We start from the raw sequence: 20,571 nt of genomic DNA on the forward strand, positions 1-20,571 counted from the left end.
TCAGCAGCAGCAGGGCAGATAGAACAGCTGGAATTTCATTTTGATCTTCTAGAAATAATGATTTATTTAGCATCATCAAATCAGCAATGATTTATTTATTTTCCTCAATTTACCTGATTCTCAATATGCTCTGTATATTCCCCAGACTGCCTTGATCCCCCTCAGCCTTTTTTTCTATCTTTCTAAGGAAATAGGGAAACTAAGTGGGAGAAGAAATTCTTTCTGGGCAATGTGTTTGGGAATATAGAAGTGACCTAATTTTTTTGCAAAAGGAAGCAATAGTTTTAATGACACAAGCAGTGCTACACAAACCAGTGGGTTATCTCAGTGTCCATGTAAATGGGGAATTAAATGAGCACGAGATAGGTATTTCAGGAATTAAGCAGGATGTTGACTTTGAAATTGCTGAAGACTCAGCTGAAGACAGTCCAACACAATCACTTTTTCTTTAGGGTAATTGCTGGAGGAACTCTGCTTGGTTTGCATAGAATAATGCAATTCAGGAAGAAATTCAATTACTGAGATAATTATCACATTGGATGAGTGGTAACAACCAAATATAAAGTAAGAGGCCGCTGGAGGAAAGCCCAAATCAACTACTAATCCCAAAAGTTCACAGTGAGAGGTCCTGGTTGAGAAGTAAAGGTGTTGCTGATTTGATTGTTAGGTGTAGTGGATTATAGTTTAATCCAGTGCAAATTCCCATTGCTTTCAAGAAGATACCAACACAGCTTTGGTTACTAATAATTGTAGAAGACTTTTAAAACCCAGAATTGATTACTGGACACCATTTATTCAACTAAGCTGAATTTCAGCACTGAAGTTTGCTTCATAAACTGTCTGTATTACCCTTGGTCTTAAAAAAATGAAATAAAATTATACCTTATAATAGCTGTATAAAGATTTGAGTTCTAGTTGTGTCTCAAAAGGTAAATTCTTGTCTCATGTCCCAGGGCTCATGTTTTAGCTGCTCAAACAAAGCCTTAATGGAGCCTGGTTCTGTTTTATTTTGTTTGGGTTTTTTGTTTGTGAGAGCTGTTCTACTTCCTTCCCTTTTTCCCAGTCAGGCTGCATCATTTGAATTGTGTCCCAAAGCACTTGTGATTTTCCCTGATTGTTTCATGCATCTTTCTGTCAAAAGAAAAAATAAGGGGGGGAGGAAAAAGAAGTAGACCCAGAGCTGCATGCTGGGCAAAAGGATTTCTGTTTATTATATAGATTATAATTTTCTGAAGTATTGGTTGATTTTATGGGTCTCAAAAAGCCTCCACAACAGAAATGGTAAGAAACTGGGGTAAAGAATTGTTTTAACTTCTACCTTACACTACCACACTGATTTCAGAGGCGCTGAAAGTTAATAAAGCATCTCATAATCTTAAAACATATGCATTTGGAAATCAGCAGTGCTTCTCTGCTGAGAATAGAAAATTGATTAAATTCCACAACCTAATGTTTATGCTTACTCTTGCATATGCAGGTGGATATATATCAGGGTGAAAGAATTTTGACAACCTTTTTAAAGTAAAATGATTCTTTATACTCTGAACTGCTTAGAAGGCACTTCCCCCCAGTGTCATTTTCTGTTGAATAGGAAATGATAATTGCAGTTGCAATGAGCTGGGCCAACCAGAAACAGGAAGATAATACCTCAAATAAAATGTTAATATATGTAGATAATATACTAATATTAATTACAAATATTTTTAATTAAGACTCTTATTTTCTCAATCATACTTTTTGCAAAATAGAGAACGTGCCTTTTTAAGGGAAAAAAATCAGTTTCTTTTGGTAAGAAGTAGGAATAAAGCAAATCTGTCCCTCTTCTGTCTCCTACATGGAAACCTGTGTGTAATTTTTCTGTTGGTCAGTTTTCCACAACTTTTTTGGGGAGGCTGTGGGGAGTGGATGAAAAGACTTTGTAACATGTCAGTGGCATCCTTCTCCCAGTCGGATGCAGCATGAACTTACACACAAAATCCTGGAAACTGCTACTGAGTCTCTGCTGTGTTTCAAAGACACCATTACCTCTACACCATCCTTTTCCAGTGTTATTTAAGCTGTTTGAAAACCTCCCTTAGAAGCGATCCTTCTTTGGTGCCATCTTCCTTGGGGCACATTTGCAGTTTCCTCAGTGAGTAGTTAAATTCAGGCTGTGCAGGTTGGCTGGCCAATCTCCAGCCTGTTCAAAATCTCCTCTGGGCCCTGTGCTCCCCACACCATGAGCCAGACCCCAGCCAGTGCCATCCAGCCATGCCAATCTCACTGCAGCTCCACCAAGGATAGACACACCTGGGTGTCTCCCTTGGATCCTATGCCAGGGAAAATGGTGCTGTGGCTCTTCTCCCCTGTGCTTGCCAGGTCTTTGTACACATGAGGCCCTTGCCACTGTCACGCGTGACCAAATGCTGACTGCTGTTTGGGCCTTTTCCTAGTTTTGCTTTAATCTTATTTTCCAAAGAATGAGAGATCATGTTTACATATTTGATAGATTGGTCTTCTGTTAAGGCTAGTGATTGAGGGCAAAACTTTTGAGGCAATATTTTCAATGAAGTGTCCTGAAATCCTTATATACCCATGCCAGAGCAGTATTTCAGGGAAATTGATGTTTACTGTAACATTTTTATTAGCCAGAGTTCCACTTTTATCCCAAGTACACCTGGGTGCTTGGGAGATGCTTTGGACTTGGTGTTAAATATCCCTACTCACCACAACAATCATTCTCTTCTGTTTAGCACATGCTGGCCCACACTGATTTACTCGTTCCTTATTTTCTGACTTTAATAGTGTCTTTTGTTACAGTTAGTAGTAAAAGCTCAACCCAATCTACCTTTTTAGTTGCTTTCTCTTTTGTAATCATTTTTCCTGTGTTGTTTATATTCCACTGCTGCAGTGAAATACTGAATAGAAAATGTGCCATTCATAAGGGTGACAAGATTAGTGCCTGTATGAGCTAAGGCCCTCTAATTTACCCTTTTTCAAGCAATAAGAATGACCAGGGACTCCCCTGTTGCTGCCTAGCTAAATATGAAACTAAGTAAAGTATTTTTGTATTGTTGTTTTTCTGTAGATGGTAAACACCCACGCAAATGTTTTCACTCAAAGAAAAGTCCTTGAGTCCAGCTGTTTACCCTTAAGGCTTAGAAGGAAAGAAAGTCTGATTAAATATTCTTTCTATTCACTGTTTTGGTGGCACCTGGCTGATCTATTTCTGGAGCCAGTTCAATTATTGAAGTACATAGTGTGTCAAATGCCATATTCTGACTGGACTGTGCCCCACAAGAAGGAAAATGGGTAGAAAGAGAGTGCTGATAAGCTACAATATCAATACCAATATTGACCTGAAATAACTATATATGCCTGATGAATGGATTAGTGTGAACTGCCTAATTATATAAACACAAAATTAAGGGTTCTGTTTCTGTTAAACAAAAAAAGTGTTTATTGTGAGAATTTTTTGTTTAAAAAAAGAGAACTGGCTGTAAACATGTCTTTATTTCAGCACCAAAAGATCAGACCATTCCAACACCAGGCTGGCAATTCAGATCGAAAAGGATGCAGGTATGGCTTGGGAGTTTGGGTGTCTTGATTTGCAAAATGCGATGTATTTACGCTGGGAAAGCTGAAGAGATGCAAAGGGTTTAAATGCTGTGTGTACAAACCAGAGCACTTTAAATGTAGCAGAGCACCAGTTTGAGTTGTGTGACCTGATGAGTAAATTTACTGCTCAGTTACGTGTAGCTGACCAGACAGAGAGCTGGTGGGCTGCCGATTGCTTGGTTAATCATAACATTGGTGTTTGTCTGGAATATGCAGCAGGCACCCTAGCTAGATTCAGAGGTCAGCTGTGGGCAGGGAAAGGTTTGGGGAAAAAAGCAGCAAGTTAGTGGTGCCCCTACCACTGAGCAGTTTGGGCTGACAGGTATTTCCTCTTCCCTGGAGAGAAACCTTTTTGAAAGCGGGGAGAAGAGAAGTTGGAAAACTTGCAAGAGGAAGAAATAGGAAAGATGATGGGCTGCTCTGCTGGGTATCAGTGCAGTAAAGGAGCACCAATCCATGGCCATGCAAAGCAACTTCCCAGGCCAGTGAGACTGGGAAGTGAGAGCAGTTTTTGGCACATGAGTGGACACAGAGAACGTGTGGTTCATCAACTGGCACTCTTCAGTGCCTGGTGGGACAGAGCCCTTTTTGGGGGGAACTAGTACCAGCGTCTCTTGCCAAAATCCCATCCCAATGGGAGAGACCAAGGTTTCATATATGTGTTCTTCCAAGGTTCTGTATATGTGTTCTGTGGCCATTTTTATCTTGCCACTGAGATGGCAGGGGTTGTATTGTGAAGTTGGACATTTACATTTTAATTATTGCTGGTTTACCCCCCTCCCCATCCTTTTTGTCTTTATCCATTACATCAGTAACATGAATAAATATGTCTTCAAGTAGAAATTTATGTAATCCAGGATGTCCAAGAAGGCAAGAGGGGTATTAATAGTTTGAAACACGAATGGTGGTTTTTAATTATTTCTCATTTAAGGCAGGGAGCTAAGATTTTTCCCAGGGCCATTTTGTCATCTGATAGCAGTGACCTTTAGCATTATTATATATGCTAATAAGTGAATTATGTTTTAAACCCTGTAGCACAAGAAAAGCACTTCTTTCGTGTATGTGCTTAAAAGACTCATTTTATGACTTGCTTAAATTTTGACCAAATACACTGCAGAAGGTGCACAGGTGAGTGTGTCTGCATGGATATGGGCACACACAGACAGCCATACTGGGGCTGGGTGTGTAATGGCTATGGGCACAAAAAGCAGTGTAGTTGCAGGCCCTCCCCTCCTCTGGTTTCAAGGAGCAATTTGTAGGGGAAGCCATAGCCTCTGCAACCTCATCTTATGGGTTTTTTCTCAGATCTCCTCCTAAATTTGTGCAAACAAAAAAATGCATGACTGCCTGTACATCAGTATCCACATATACACCCATGCATACAAATAACCCACAAGGTGTTGGTTTGTACATGTATTTGTGCACCAGCATTTTAAGAGTATTGAAGGTGGGACACTGATGCACTAGAGAAGAGAAAACCAGTTCTCGTGCCAAGCATATATTGTGTTAAAGAGTACAACAGGGCAATACCATGTTGGATTGTGTGGCACCATGACAGCATTTGTGAAGGGTTCAGTACCTTTCACAAATCACCATCATAAATCCAGTTAAAGGCCATAGACCTTTAAGAGATTACACTTCTAGATTGTGATGGCATGTTGCTCACCTGGGCATTTGGTCCAAGCCATGTGTAATTGAACAGCTACTATTTTTAAATTGGTAGAATTCTGATGATGCATGTTTGATGCTTACTCAGTATACTCAGTAAACTCTTTTAAAAAGGGTATCCTCATCTTAAGTACCAACATATTCATCATGGACAAAGCCTTGAAAAATTCCTGGAGGACTAGAAGAAAAAAATACCAACAAAATTATTGGTATCAAAGCGTGTGATCAAAGTATTTGAAAATCTCTGAAAGAAATTCAAATTTAACCACATGTGCTGAAGTAATAATGATTTTTTTTGTTTCTTTACATTAAGAATAGTATATAGACATTAACTTAACATTGCAGAGATTTTTAGTGGAGTGAAGAAATTCTTACTGTTGTAAATTTGATCGAGTCTGAAATATGTGTTATCACTAATGTGACCTTCTATCTACAATATTGCTCATATTAACCTGATTCTTCGAAGGGCTGCCTAAGAAATGCAGACTGTATAAAGTATCAGGAAGATATTATCTAGCTAGAATAAGCAGACTTAAGTAGGAATGAAAAAGAACATAAAATGTAATGGAGAATGGCTTTTTTATATTATTTTTTTACAAATGTGCGCTGCTCTGGTTGTAGGAAATGATGACAATAATCTCAACTCCATTTTTTACGAGCATCTGACAAGATCTCTGCAGGAGTCTCTTTGTGGAGATTTGATCCTGGGCCGCTGGGGAAACTACAACACAGGAGACTGTTTTATTCTGGCATCGGATTATTTAAATGCCTTTGTGCACTTGATTGAAATTGGAAATGGCCTTGTCACCTTTCAGCTCAGAGGGCTTGAATTTCGAGGTAAGGATCCATGATGATTTAAATAGCAACAAAACCAGCAATAAATCCTGTCTGTCTTTTTAATCTATCACAACTCTACAGTAGGACCTAGAGTTTGTGGACCTTTCTCTTTCTACAGATGCTTGTCTGTCTGAAAGCTCGGTACTTCTTTGTGTCATTATATGAATGTTGTTTTCAAATCTAGATATTAAGAAATTTGGAGCCATGTTCTGCAGTATCATAAGACTTCCAGAAAGAAGGCTTGTTGAGTGGTTTGCTTGGTTCACAAATCTTTTGAGTAATGCTTAGTTATGTTTTCAGATTATTTATTTTCCTCCATAACTATAAAACTTGGAGTTTTTCTTAAAATTTTTCAAGCTGAAAAACCTTGTCTTTGGGAAACAAACAAAAAAAGAACCAAAACCAAAATAGGACTCCTTCCATGGAAAATATCCTGTCTCAAACTATGCAAGAAGCCAGTGCTGGGATGGTCTCTGTCACACTAGAACAGCAGGGTACAATCAAGGTGACTTTTCAACAAGGTTGAGTGTGAGAAAATAAGCGACAGACTGGCTCTTTGAATGCACTTAAGTATGGGAGGATTGGACTAGGAAATAACATGTGTGGGCTCAAGTCTTGACTCTGTGACAGACTGCATGTAGGATGTTGAACAGGTTGTGGTGAATGCTTTATGTTCACTTTCCTTCCTGTGTAGTGGGGATGAAGATAACACTCTTGTGTCCTCAGCAAAGTTATGTGGAAAGAAAACAGTAAATGCCTGAAACAGCTTGGTATTGTAGTACCTCATGAGATGCCTATTCAGAACAAGTGCAAATTGTGAGGAAAAACAACTAGAAAGGATGAAAGATCATTTGTTTATCAGCCTTATAATTTATTGTTGTTTATGATGATTATTGAGGAATACATGGTCATGCACATGTGGTTGTTAGGCTTCCTTCAACTTCCAAGAGATCTGTGCAAGTATTCTTGTATTCATCTTCTCCTTTGGTGTCCCCCAGGTGAGCAGTGGTGCTGCTGTGTCAGGGATAGGTACTTGCAGTCTAACTTCCAGAATTTATCTTTGCTGATCATCCTTTTGCGTTAAAATAGTTCAGTGTGGGACTTGAAACAAACAGAAGAAAGAAATCTCCTTCCCAGTTAAATTTCAGGAGTTTTGTGAGGTGGTTTTTCTTTTTCCCTGTGCAGTTGCGCCTTACTGGAGGTGCCTCTCTATCATCACCATGGCCAGGCAGTAGAAGTAAAGTAAACGTTGGAAACAGATGAAAGCATATGAGAGGATGCTCAAGCTACATGTTAGCTGGAATAAAGATCAGGGCCTAGCCAACAGGCATAATGAACTGGAAGTTGAGTGGGGAACAACTGGATAGCTGCAACGTGGTTCGGGAAGACTTTCTTTGACGCTGAGCCAGGATCATTCACAGCCAGCAAATGCCATTTGGCACTTGGATCTGAGAGCAGAACTCAGAAATTGCAGTGTGCCACCTGTCGAGGTATCTCTGTATTCCCTAAAATCACAGTTTAAGTAATTTAATGTGTCTGAAAATTGACCTTTCCATGCAGATTGCCTAATGCTGTTCAGTGTTAATTAACTGTAGTTAATACTGTTTTATTTGTGAATAGATCCAGCATGTCTGCCAGCTGCAGCAGGTCTTTAAATTCAGATGGGGCTGAGCCCCACAGTCTCACACGTCTTTCATAGACTGCTGTTCAGAGCCAGCTGAGTTCTCAAGAGGAATATCCTTTTCCCCAGTCTTTCTTGCACTCCTGAGGGGGAGGCTGGCATCCTGCAAAGCAGCACCTCTTTCTTACCTGGCCTGGACCAAGACAGCAGCAGCAAACTGAACTGGAAAGTAATGCCAGTTACTGGAGGTGGAGAGGGGTGGGGAAATGGTGGTTTCACCTAGGTTATCTCATCCTCAGTACAAATCTAGTTCTGTATGCCTCCTCACCCTCAGAGTATCACTAAGGGAAGAGACTGCTCAATACTAGAGGAGAAACTAATAGGAAATAGGAGAAAAATGGAGTCTCTCCTCTGAACCCCCTTGATAATCCTATTTCAAGAATAAGACAAAATTTGTGGTTATTTTGTGTCCACACAGACATGGTATGAAAGGAAGTTTTCTCTGGTCTTCAGAGTGTGTGGTAGAGGAGTTGTTATGGGAACAGAAACTAAGAGTGTGTGTGTTGCTATTCTGTTGTCTGGCCTGGAACAGAGAAGCTGTGTAGGGTTGAATAAAGGAACTTACCTGAGATAAAAACTGCTCAAACATGTAGCATGCGCTCTGCCCTGTGAGAGCTGAACCTCACTGGACTGTGTGGAATGAGTGCCAGAGAAATCACACAAGTTACAAGCCTGCTTAAGGATGGAGTGGGAGAAGCAAAGGAGCCCAGAGGGGAACCAAGCACAAGCCAGATGAGGATGCTTGGATCTGATAGAAATGTAACAAAAGCCTCATGGACACCAAAGTGTGAGCAGGTAATCTGCTGCATGCCCAGTGGAGACTTCCTGGGGTGATGTGCTGCCACCAGAGGGTTGTTTGTGTCTCCACATAACCCATGAGGGTTGGTGTGCTTTAGATAAACTGTGCTGCCGAACTGTGCCCTTCCTGTCTGTGGTTTGGTCCTTCTGCCAGCAAGGAGCTGGGCTGCTCTGGTGGGGCTGCAGGCCACAGTGGTACTCAGGCACTAATCTGAGTAAAAGGAGCCAGAGGGGCTGACCTGAATGCAGAATTTCTTAAGGGGATGAACCAAGGCTATTCAAAGGAAGTTGTGTGAAAGCTGAGACTGAAATTCTGCCTTGGAAGGCATTCTTTTCTCCTTCCCTTGAACAGATTGCTGCCAGGAAGGTAGAGCAGGTTTCCATCAAGCAGCACCAAGAGACATCTCCTGTGTGTACTGGGCATGTTCTTCCCCATTTCAAATCTTACAAAGGGCTGGTGAGTACAGCCTGAATACTGAATACAGTAGGAATTTTTTCTGCAGAAGTGAGTTTGTGGAACTGCCCTGGAAGAAGCTGATGGTTTCAAAGTCAAGTGGCAACTATTAAGTATCAGACTCTGCTTTGGGCATCCTGCATTCCTATTCTTAGTTGTCTGGTCATGCACTGTTTTTTACAGGGGACCCTAATTCCTTTCATTGTACAGAATGTTTTCCCACAAAGGGGAGAAAAGGGCTAGAGGAGGAACTTGTAATCTGTAATTTCTGAGCTTTGGCTGCTTCATTTCAATTTCAAACAAGTAATTTTAATTGAGGGCCCCAAAAATCTGCTGTTCCTTAAATAGGAAATCTGTGTTTGCTTTGGAAATGAGTGAATCACAACAGTGTTCTCTGTGACTGTTTTATGTTTATGACTAAACCAAAAGCAATATTTGCATTGTGGAGCTCTGGATTTTCCTATGTGTGTTTCTTGTTGAGGCAGCTGAAAGGCTGTGCTGGCAGTACTGGTAGTGCCCTAAGAAGGGGTCACAGAGCCTTCTGAATATAAATGTAGGAGGAGGTACTTGCTGCCCCCCACCTAGTTTGCAGTCCATCCTAATTGAGGCTTGGCATTGTAAGTGACTGATCCAGATGCCTTTCTAACTGTTTGTAATAGAAGCATTTGTCTCAGCTTTTAAATGAGAAAACAAACCCAACCAAACGCCTGCAGGCAGCCTAAGAAGGTACAGACTGAGCAGGCTGAAAGAAGTCAGCAAATCTGGGATTCCTTTCATCTGTCTTTAGTCCTGTTTGTATTAAACACCTTGGATGAATTAGTTTTTCACTCTCCCATTCTGTGGACAGAGAGGGGGTGTGCCTCCTTTGTGTCATTCATCCTGAGACTAAAGCAGAGGGGAGGCTGGAGACCTCCAGGCATTGACAGGAAATGCCCAGCTCCTCCCTTGTGGACAGCAAGGGGAAGGTAGAAATGAGCTGAAACTAGGGGAACACTTCCAAGGAGCTGCACAGTGCTGTGGGGGAATTGAGCCCTTCAGTAACTTAACTCTGCTGGGTGTGTTAGACCACAGCAGAATGCTAAAAGCAGCCTGCCAGAAGAAATACATAACATATCATTTAATTTGAAAGGAAGAGATGGGAAAACCCACAGTCAGGGAACAAGCAGAAACAATGTCAGAATATCTCCCTCTCATGAGTTCCCTGTAGAACAAGGGAGGTTTAAAATATTTTCCTGTTTAGTCTGTGTGTCTACAGAGTATCTTTTGGGAAATATTCATTTAGCATCTCATGTGTAGAAACGACTTACTGATGGTGTTGCTGAAGTCTTCAGGAGCTGTTTTCTAACTCCTGCACAGTATTCTTCAGTCATTTAATGAACTTCTAAATCTCTGCCGTGATTTTTTTTTGTTACTGCATGTTGCACGTGCAATATTCATGCTTCAGTTGGAGCTTCATTAGATGGATCAAGGCAAGAAGCACAGAGCAGACACAGATGTAGTTGTACACAGTGGCAGGCAGCTGTGGCAGCAGGATGGGATTGCCCATGGGGTTCTCTGTGCTTATTTCCCACACAGAATGGTGTAGGAGAGCAGCCAGTGCAGGCTGTGTGCTCTAGGCATGGTACTGATGTCTAATAAGGACAGTTCCTCATTTCTGCAGCATGTGTGCATAGTTTTATTACAGTAGCAAGTGCATTACCAGTGTAAGGAATATTTATTTATGTTTGATTTTTGTTTCTGAAGGCTCTGTAGCACTAGGAAGAATCATTCTTTATTTAAAGAGTTGTTGCAACTTTTATTTTTTTTCAAATCGCTTCTTGCTGTTGGGAAATAAAAGTGCCCATGTTCATGTTTTTCCTGAGACCACACTTGAGGTGTGTTCAATGTATGTACCAGAACATTAAAAGGTATTGATAAATTACAAAGAGTTCAGAGAAAAACAGCATTTTTGACACATCCCTTGGGAGAAAAGGTTAAAAACCAAAAGTGCAGTGTTTGTGGGGAAAGAACAAAAACTGAGAGACACAATCCTTGGAAATACTAGAAGCATGGGCAGAAAGGATGCAAAGGGGTTTCTTTAATCTTAGTGATTTAATTGGGAAGCATAGCATGAAACAGGGAAGAGGATACTTTATGTTAAATGCACAAAATCTGTGATGTATAAGCCTTTCTAGGTGCACAATGATGCTCCAACAATGGAAGCTGTCTGTAAATTTCAAATAGGCTTAGAACAGTTTCTGTAGCACGTACTAGAATAAATATTTGATTTTTTTTTCCTTTTTCTTCTTTTCATAATTTTATGTGTATTTATGGGTGTGCTGGAGAAGACTTCTGGAAAGAAGGAAAATGCTAAATGCAGTGCAGCCTTTTTACTGAGAAAATATCTTTGCCAAAACCAAAATATTGCCTCTTGCATTGCACTGCAGATGTGACACGAGAGGTTTTTGTGGTATTTCATAGCTGCAAGTTTAACAACAAACATCTTTGGAGAATGCTACGTCAATGTGGCCTTTCTTAGTGGGCCTCATGGGCCAAGAAAAGGAAGGGTTTCTGAGAGGGGACGCCTGTTATTGTAGCAACTGATCTGGTTTGGAAACTAGATTGTTTTTCAGACATACAAGCACCTGATGCAGCTGAAAACCAAACCATAGTTTTATACCTAACAGCTTTGATGTTTGAGGAATTGATACTGTTTTTTAAGTCCTCAATTTTTTCTTTTAAACAAGCTGAGACTATCAGAACCTATAAATTACTGTTCTTTATCCCAGTTCCACAAACAAAAGAGCAGGAAGGAGCCAAAAGTTGCAGATTTCCAGAATGTGCCTAAATCAGAGGTTCATGATTTTCCATTTGTGAGCTCAGTTCACTCCTCTTTGATGTATTTGGTTTTTTGTGTTTCTAGAGCCATGTCCGATGTGTGTTTCAGTAGAGGATGGCCTTCCAATGGCCGTAATTATTCTCACTGTGCTTTTTTTCTGTGATAACTTACTGCTTGTTAAACTGCTATCCTGAGCAGAAAAAAAATGCTGGTTGAGAAGGAGCCTTATCCATCAGAATTTGGGAATACTTGGATTTGCAGCATAAGCTTGTTGAAGCAGAGCCAGATAATTCTAGTGTAATGCATTTATTGGTAAGACATTCTTGTGCTCGGTTTTGCCAAACAAATGGTGGGCAACCAGGTGTTTTTGTGGAGTCATCTGTGAGGAGACCTCTGCATGGCTTAGGAAAGGAGTTACCCTGGGCATGAGCCCTTTCTGTGTAGATTTGCACCCTGGTTGCTTATTTGTCAGCAATCCTCAGTGCTCAAGCTGTTGCTACCTTCAGCCACAATAATTAGTTCCTGTCCTGGATATGTTGTAAAACTGAAGTGTTTTACAGAAATTAAAACTGATCCTAGAATACTTCTAGTATGTGGCTGTGTAATGGATTTTTCTTTCTGGCCTCTCAGATCTTGGAAAATGCTTTTCACTCCCTGAGCTTTCAAAATTGAATTCAAAAGCACACTGTGGTTTCAGCCTTTAATTCTAGAAGGCTGGGTGATCATTCAGTTAGGTGTATTTTATCCTTTTGAAGCAAGATTAGTCTTCAGTTTCGGTTTTCTCATTTCCATTTAGGTCAAATTGTTCTGGCAGAGCACAAGTCTGTCCTCAAATCCTGATGTGTCAGGAAAATACAAAGAGCTCCAAGTTCTCACCCTAGCTTTCTCCTGAGCTCACACAGGCTGACCTTGCTTTGTTCAGCTGGCACATTTTTTTTACCTTGATGGACTTGTGGCAACCCTCCAGTGTTAGATATCTTACAAATGAATTGGTCACATCTATACTAGCAAGGGACAGAGTGAATGACTAAACTTGAGTGAAGTGCATGAGATTCTTTTCCTTCTACTGCAGAAAGAAGTGCAAAAAAATGTTTTCCCTCAGATTTTGAAATGACTAATTACTAGTGAAAACATTTTTCTGTTTTTTAATATTTAATGGTACTACACTTAATTATATTGCAGAAATGAAGTGCATGTTCTGTTCCCTGCTCTTTGGTTTTATGAATAATTCTCTCAGAGTTGCTTGAACTTGCTAATTTTTTGAGAAGCAATATAAAAATTGTCATTTAAATCATCAGCTTATAGCACATACAAAAAAGTCCAGGGCCAGCCTTCTGTAAAAGACACAAATGCTTGACTTCATTTACTGTGTCCTGTCCCTTCTGGCTCAACTGCTGTAAAGCTGAGCACATGCTCTGAGTCTCTGTGGTACCAGTGTCTGGAGTAATGAACCAAAAAGGATTCATGTATGCACTGGTAAATGAAATTTTACAGTAAAATGCCAATCTGGCATTGAAGTCCAGCCACTGCATTGAGGACTAAAGCAAGGCTTCATTAAAGATGAGAGGAAATTACTGGCAACTGTTCCAGAACTGACTGCAGGAATTAGGAGGGAACCAACATGTGTTTGAGCATCAAGCCTGAATATTGTCTTTGTGGGCTTGAGTCCTTTTACTAGAGGTTGTTTGACTGGCCATGGCTCAGGTTACACCTTTAAACTGAAGAGGGACATCCCAGATGCTCCACAAGCAGTGAGGACACCAAATCCCCAAGGTGGCAGTGCCTAAGTCCATCAAACATATTTTGTTAATCCAGGGCTTGTTTGCCAGATGTTGAAGAGCACACCTCTGATTTCATTCTTTGGAATAAATCCATAAAACGAGCACATGAGCTCCTTTGGTTGTTTCCCATAGCTTTTGTAATAACACAGCTTCTCTTTGAATGACTCTTGCTCCTCAAGTTCAACATTGATTGCACCCCCTGTAGTATAATTTTAACTCTGGCTGATTAAAATTACCTAGCAAAGACAACTTGGAGGCATTTTAACCTGTAGAATTAGCTAAGAATGCAAATAATGTTCTGGCATCATCTTCTGTTTGCTATGCATGTGATGACAGTTTCCTTTAAACACTGAGGGTCTCTTGAATTCACCTTTTCTTTGCCTTACCAGCCTCCTTGGCTCTGTATTTTACAAAATATGTCCCCTAAGAAAACTAGTAATTACAGAATTCATAGGGACAACAATAATAATATTCAGCATTTGGTGAAAGAGGTAGTAGAGAGAGTAAAGCCTTCTATATAAATAAAATTTGATATTTCCATTCGAAAAGAAAAAAAAAATATATACAAATAGTTACATAGACAGGGAAAAGGCATCTTTAAATCCTGTTGTTGTAGAGGGATCAGGGACAATTGTTTATTGTATTTTTCATTCTCCATCACTTGCAAGCATTCGGCAATACTTAATTTTGCACCTGGGATGAAGATGTATCTTCTCTTAAAATCAGTGTAATACTGAAAGACCTTTAAACTTTCAAAAATAAACATAACAGCATGGAGCATTTGTTTTACTCTTTTCAAGCAATGTACAAAGGAATGTTTTCCCTACTTCAGTTTGAGTACTATGTCTTCTGACTTGATTTCACAGAATCATCTGCTGACCCAGAGCTGTTCTTGGTTTTTTGCTGTTGAGCAGTAAGTGTTAATTCATGTAGAAATCTGTGAAATATGAAGCAGAAGCAGTCCAGCTCATGTCCAGTCCAACTGGAAATGTCAGCCTAATAGGTCATGTTTTGTACTTGGCAGTATTGAAAAGCAAGGTGTTTATATTTGGGTGACCTGAAGACTTTTAATAATTTTTCATATTGTGTATCCCTGAAGTCTGAGGAGGAATGCATATCAGTGTGTGAGCAACACTGGGTTCACAGTGCAAATTTTCATTCATGGCAAACTGAACAGAAAACACTGGCATATACTGAATCTTTTCCCTCCATCTCTTAGGACTATGATCCTGTTTTTTCTCACACATTTCCTTTGGGTTTTTCTGTTCTTTTTTACTTGTATGTTTTGCTTGCTGCACACATTTTAGCAGATGCACAGGCAAAAAAAGTGATAACCCATGCTTCAGCTTTTTTTGTTGTCTTTTGAAAGGTTTTTCTTAGTGAGGAGAAAGGAATATTCTAGATTCTACTTCTGTTGATACAAACTGAAGGTCACAGGTTGTTGACCAGAGAGTTGTGATGGGACTGGAGCAGACAGTTGAGGGCAGTTGTCATCATGCTCCACAGAAGGGCCTTTGGGATGCTGCCCTGCTCCAGGCTGTCTTTTGGGAATTGAAGACTGCAGGAAATTGAAGCTGGCACTGTGTTCTTTCCTGGCTGAATGTTCAGGTGTGAACACAGCCAAATTCTTCTCCTATTTACAGCGACACACCAGGTCTGTTGGTCCTGGTGGGGAGGGAGCTGTTGAACTGCACTGCAGTCTCACATCTTCCTCTCCTGTCGAGTCTGTTTAGAAGTTGATGGAGTCAGCAGTCTGTGGGGTGATACTGAACCTCTGGCAGAAGGCCTGTGCAAGATGTGTAACTTGCATCACAGGAGATGCCCTTGAAAGATGGCTTATGTACAAACTCAGTGGGGACTAAGTTCTGCAGCAGCCTATGGAGAGTAAATTTTAAAAAGAAGCATAGATCAAGAACATAAAGCTTATGTATTTTGAGAGTACAGGGGGGAGCACATGGGCATCTGCCTCAGTTTTTATTAGTAGTGCCCTACATAGCATAGAAACTGCATTCATAGAGTTCAGATCCACAAGGGCTCCCCCTGACCATCTAGTGAGCACAGCACAGGCTGAAAATGCAGAGTCTGCATTATTGCTTCTGCATCTGCCTCATGACTTCTTTTTGAGGTAATATATCCTTTTTAGAAAAATTTGCTCTACTTTGATCTAAAGCCTGTGTAATAGACTAATTAGAAAGCTGTTCTGTTCTTGTGATGTACTGCCACTAGTGCTGTTCATTAGAGATGTTTGATCCAGAGTAGCTTTTACTCCAGTGGGAGAGAGAACAACCCAGTAGATGTTATTTTTAGAACCTGCTTTCCAAGATAGTTTGCTAAAACCCAGATTTTACAAGTGCTCTGACGCACTAAAATCTTTCTTTGGGTCCAGTATGAGTTGAAGAAGCAGACTGATGTCCCGGCCTCCTGCCGAGAGCAGGTTTGCCCCCAAGCAGGCTGCACAGTCCAGATAGCTCAGTCCTCTTGCAGGGACAGACTGCCTGAAACCCAGGCAGCTCTCAGCTGCTGGCAACCTTGGCAAGCTTAAGGGATATCAGCTCTTTAGTGATTATCAGCTCTTTGAGTTCAGCTCTTTTGTTTGCTAAGGCGCCGCAGGCCAGCTGGCAGATGCAGAGAGAGGAGAAGGCTGCTCTGGAGTTCCACAGTGATGGCTTTATTGGGGGTCTGTGAAGGGTTCCAGCAACAGCTCTTCTGACCAGAATGGGCTAAAACATCCCATTATATAGCGGGATCCAAAATTGTCCAATGGCAGGCGTTAAGGGGAAGTGACCTATGGGGTTACAGAGAGATAAGCTGGGGTCCAAAAGGCGGAAGAGAGGGGCTTCTTGCTCTTTCACCGTGACATGGCATTTCCTATCTTTAAGCCTCTTCCCTCCACGGGGCCCTAGCAGGCCTGGAGCCTGCTACAGACTGAGACTTGGATCAACTTGCTTAATGTGCCTTATGGAGCAAGACTCTTTAGAATTGCTTCTTGGTGAGTTTTTGTGGAGGCAGAAACTGTGGTCTGTAATTTAGCTCAGCTCAGAACCCATTAGAACTAGAACATTAGATCAGGCCCTTTTGGCCATATAGGTGATGGTAGTGAATGAGTAATGCACAGCCCTTTATTTGCTGCTGCACGTGGGCTCACATCAAGTTTGTTGCTGTAGCTCGTTCTCTCAGATCTTTGTAAGTGCGTATCCTTCAAACATACTTTGGATGTGAGCTTGCAAGGCCTCCTTTGTTTCCTCCTCCCCCAATAACTGGCAGCACCCTCTCTCTTTCTCTCTGCCAAGGGACATACTGCCAGCAGAGAGAGGTGGAAGCTATAACAGAAGGAGATGAAGACAACGAGGGCTGCTGCTGTTGCAAGCCCGGGCACTTGCCCCACCTGCTGTCGTGCAACGCAGCCTTCAACCTGCGCTGGCTGACGTGGGAGATCACGCGGAGCCAGTACATCCTGGAGGGATACAGCATCATCGACAACAACGCCGCCACCATGCTGCAGGTGTTCGACCTGCGCAGGATCCTTATCAGATACTACATCAAGGTAAACTCCCTGCTCAAGTGCACTTTGTTCCTGGGCACGTTGGTCAAACAGAATGCTGTTTGTCTATGGAAGACAGAGCGTTTGAAGTTTTTTGCTTTATGTTTATCCATCTGCTCTGCAGTCTTGTTGTTAGATCATAGAACCATAGAATCATTTGGTTTGATCTTAGGATCATCCGGTTCCAACCCTCCTCCTATGGCAGGGACACCTTCCACTAGAATAGGGATAATTAATTCATGTCTCCCTTTGCTAAATTTAATTCTGATCACTTATACTTACAGTTAGTACAGAAAATGGCAGGCGTGCTTCAGTGGAGATCAAGAAGGTGAGTTTCCATTTTGTAGGCATAAAATCAGACAAAGTGTTCTTACTTATGTTCTTAAGTTTTACAACACTTCAGTAACAGTTTGTTATTTCTTCTTGCCTTGGCCTTTCCACTGTTTCCTTTTTTTTTTTCCTGGAAAAGAAAAGAAAGGTGTTAACAAGCATAAAGTTCTTGGGAAACTTCTGAAGAGCTGTTTCTCAAATGTACTTTTTTAGTAGTACAAACTCCCTACTTACCTTCTGTTTTACACATATATCGCAACACATTTGACGTTGGTTTATTACATTACAAACTACATCATCATTGATTACACATCAGTTCATTTACACCACTTCTATTATTGCAGTGTTATTAAGATCACAATAACCACACAGATACTAATTTGTCAAGATAATTGAACCCTATAGTCTAGCAAGACATCTTCATCGTCCGCCAAAACAATTCCCAATCCAGAAAATGAAGAATTTGTTGAGCTTTACAGTCTTCTACTGAGACAGCAGCAGCCAAGTGCTCCTTGCTGTGCCACTGGTACTGCCATGAAGCCAATTGCTAAAGCTCCAAACCACCCTTGACAACTCCTTTTTACTTACATCTCCACAATTGTAAAAATCTGTCAGCTTCAGAGAGAGACCTGTTGTAAATAAGTTAATCACCATTTTTTGCAAATGAACCAATGTAGTTAAAACAAGCTCATTGCTTTACAAAGCTGCTTTGATCATGCAGTTGATTACTTCTGGGATTTCATAAATAATTTCGTAGGCAGTATGGCCCGGTAACCAACCTGCTTTGTTTAATAAACTAGTTAGAAATAAAACTGCATGTGAGCATGATATTTTTCATTTTAGAAGTGGTGTTTGTGGCTATAAATTGTTTTAAACCAATGTAACTAAGCTAAAAAAAAAAAAAAACAAACCAAAAGAAGAGCTCTTCTTTAATGAGTATCTTGTTACAATTCCTTTACTTTAAAAGTAACCTGAATAACTGGAACATAAACCGGGGCAAGCTGGCAAATTACTCAGCTTTTGATGGGGAATGAGATTGAAAAAATCCTAGTCTAAGCTGCAATCAAATCAGCATCTTCTTAGTTCAAAGCATTGAATAATTTTGCTTTTTATACTGGAATTGGTTTTGTGCCTTAAAATCCTCCAATATGTGGAGGATTTGTGGGAAGTGTGAAGTTCACCTCATGGGATGTAAAAACTTAACTGAAAGGTAGTTTAGAGTTTCTGGTTCTGGACACACCTGAGAAGCAGCTAACATAGGTAAGATGGCTTAGACAAACTTCTATCCCATGTGATAGAGGTGTGGTTAGTTGATCCTGTTTGGAGTAGAAGGGAGTGGGTTAAATGCTCTCCACATCACTCAGGTGTGCCGTGGCTCCATCTCTGCTCTGTGCAGAGTTCATGTGCACTACTGATGGCTCTGAAAGCATGAAAATCAAATCTCTTCTTGTTGGGTTTAGTTGAGCCAGTATTGTTATATTGCACTGACAGAGCTCCATTCTCAGAGAGGTCAGTCTTCATTCTCAGGCTGTCCATATTTTTAATCTACTTCTCCTTTTAGGGAAGGACAGAAGATAATAATGACCTGTTGGCTCCTTCAGTATTAGCCTGGGCTGGGACTCCCTTTAGTGAAGGGAGGGTGCACTGAGGAAATCCCTTCTCTAGAATGTCACTTCTCAAAAGAAAGTTACCTGGATATTTTCTCCTTGTATTTTTAAAGTAATTAGTTTTTTTTCCATAAACGGGGGCTTTAAAAAGATTTGGTAAAATCTTTAATACAGCCTTGGAAAGTGAGAAGATTATAATATGTATTAGATCAGCTTTTTTCCTGTTTATTTAATGCTTGCCTCCAAATAATCAGTATCAGACACAGAGGTGAGAATTCATTCCTTCTCCAGCTCTTTCTTCTGGGGGAATGCAGATCAAGACCCTGTGCAGTTTCAGTGTGAACATTCTAAAAGTCCTTCACACTTTCTTTTTAACAATGTGAAAGTAATCTTAAGAAGAACTATAGATAAGGCAGTATTCAGGTCACATAAAACACAAACTCAAAAATCACTTAGGCTGGAGTTTCTGCAGGAACTGCACTTCCATTGCATTGAGCATTTGGAGTGTTTCTGGTTTATTCTCTGTAGCTCACAATGTTGTAAATATTTACCATATTGTTTCAGAAATGCCATATAGCTGAGGATGTACTTGTGCATAAAACATACCTTGTAAGAGTTACCAAGAGCAGAATTTAATTAGGTGACAGAAGATTTTGTTGTTTCTGTGTCTGATTGCAAGTCTGATTTTTTTCCCAGCTGAATCAGCTTCTTTGTAAACACAGATGAGGATAATAAAAAAAGCAAACTCTATCTCAAAAATCAACAAAGAGAATGTATGCTTTGTTTTAGTTCTTCTATCCTTCAAGAATAATTGCTGTATTGGTCTTTTAAACAATGACTTGCACTGAGAATCTTATTCCTAAATCATATTTATTTCATTTGCAGTTTCATTGACAGCCTTGATATGCATACATTTCTTATTATGGAAGGATTTTTATTCCCCACAAACAAAGTGGGTCAGCTTCTGTAGCCCTTCTGCATATATTTTGAAATAATTTCCTGCCCAACTACTGTGATATTTTTCCCTTGTGCCTCTTCCATCTCTTCTCAATATATTCTTATTTAAACATCTTTTAGTATTCAAGAAGTCTGTGTATTCGCTGAATGCTGTGTTTTCAGCTCCTATTGTTTCTGCATTAATCTTTTTTAAGGAGTGTATTGTTCTCCACATGCCAAGAAGTTAAGGGTCCATCCTGTCTGTATCTGTCTGACTTGTCTTTTTCCTCTGAAGCTTGCTTCTCCTCTTACTTTTGTACAATTTGAAAAACAAACTATGGAGAGTATCGGGTTTTTCAAAGGGCTGGTAGTGCTTCTGTCCTCTGTAATCCACCATATATTAATTTTATACATTTATTTGCTTAGTACTATTTCCATTGACTGGGTAAAGTAGAACTACATCATCTTCAGCCGTGTTTACTTGCTCCTCGTTTGCTTTGGTATCCAAATCTAAATTAATATT

At 40.4% G+C, this 20,571-nt stretch overlaps 1 protein-coding gene across 1 annotated transcript in view; it reads left to right on the forward strand.

The window, feature by feature from the left end:
• PCNX2 (pecanex 2) overlaps positions 1-20,571 on the forward strand; it is a 146,648-nt gene that overhangs the window by 102,414 nt on the left and 23,663 nt on the right. Inside the window, exons 24-26 of the mRNA XM_031058762.1 lie at positions 3,500-3,558; positions 5,887-6,102; positions 16,925-17,178. Coding sequence (XP_030914622.1) covers positions 3,500-3,558; positions 5,887-6,102; positions 16,925-17,178 — 529 coding nt within the window. The remainder of the gene's footprint in view (positions 1-3,499; positions 3,559-5,886; positions 6,103-16,924; positions 17,179-20,571) is intronic.

This window comes from Geospiza fortis, unplaced genomic scaffold, assembly GCF_000277835.1.
Source record: "Geospiza fortis unplaced genomic scaffold, GeoFor_1.0 scaffold381, whole genome shotgun sequence".
Taxonomy (NCBI): Eukaryota; Metazoa; Chordata; class Aves; order Passeriformes; family Thraupidae; genus Geospiza; species Geospiza fortis.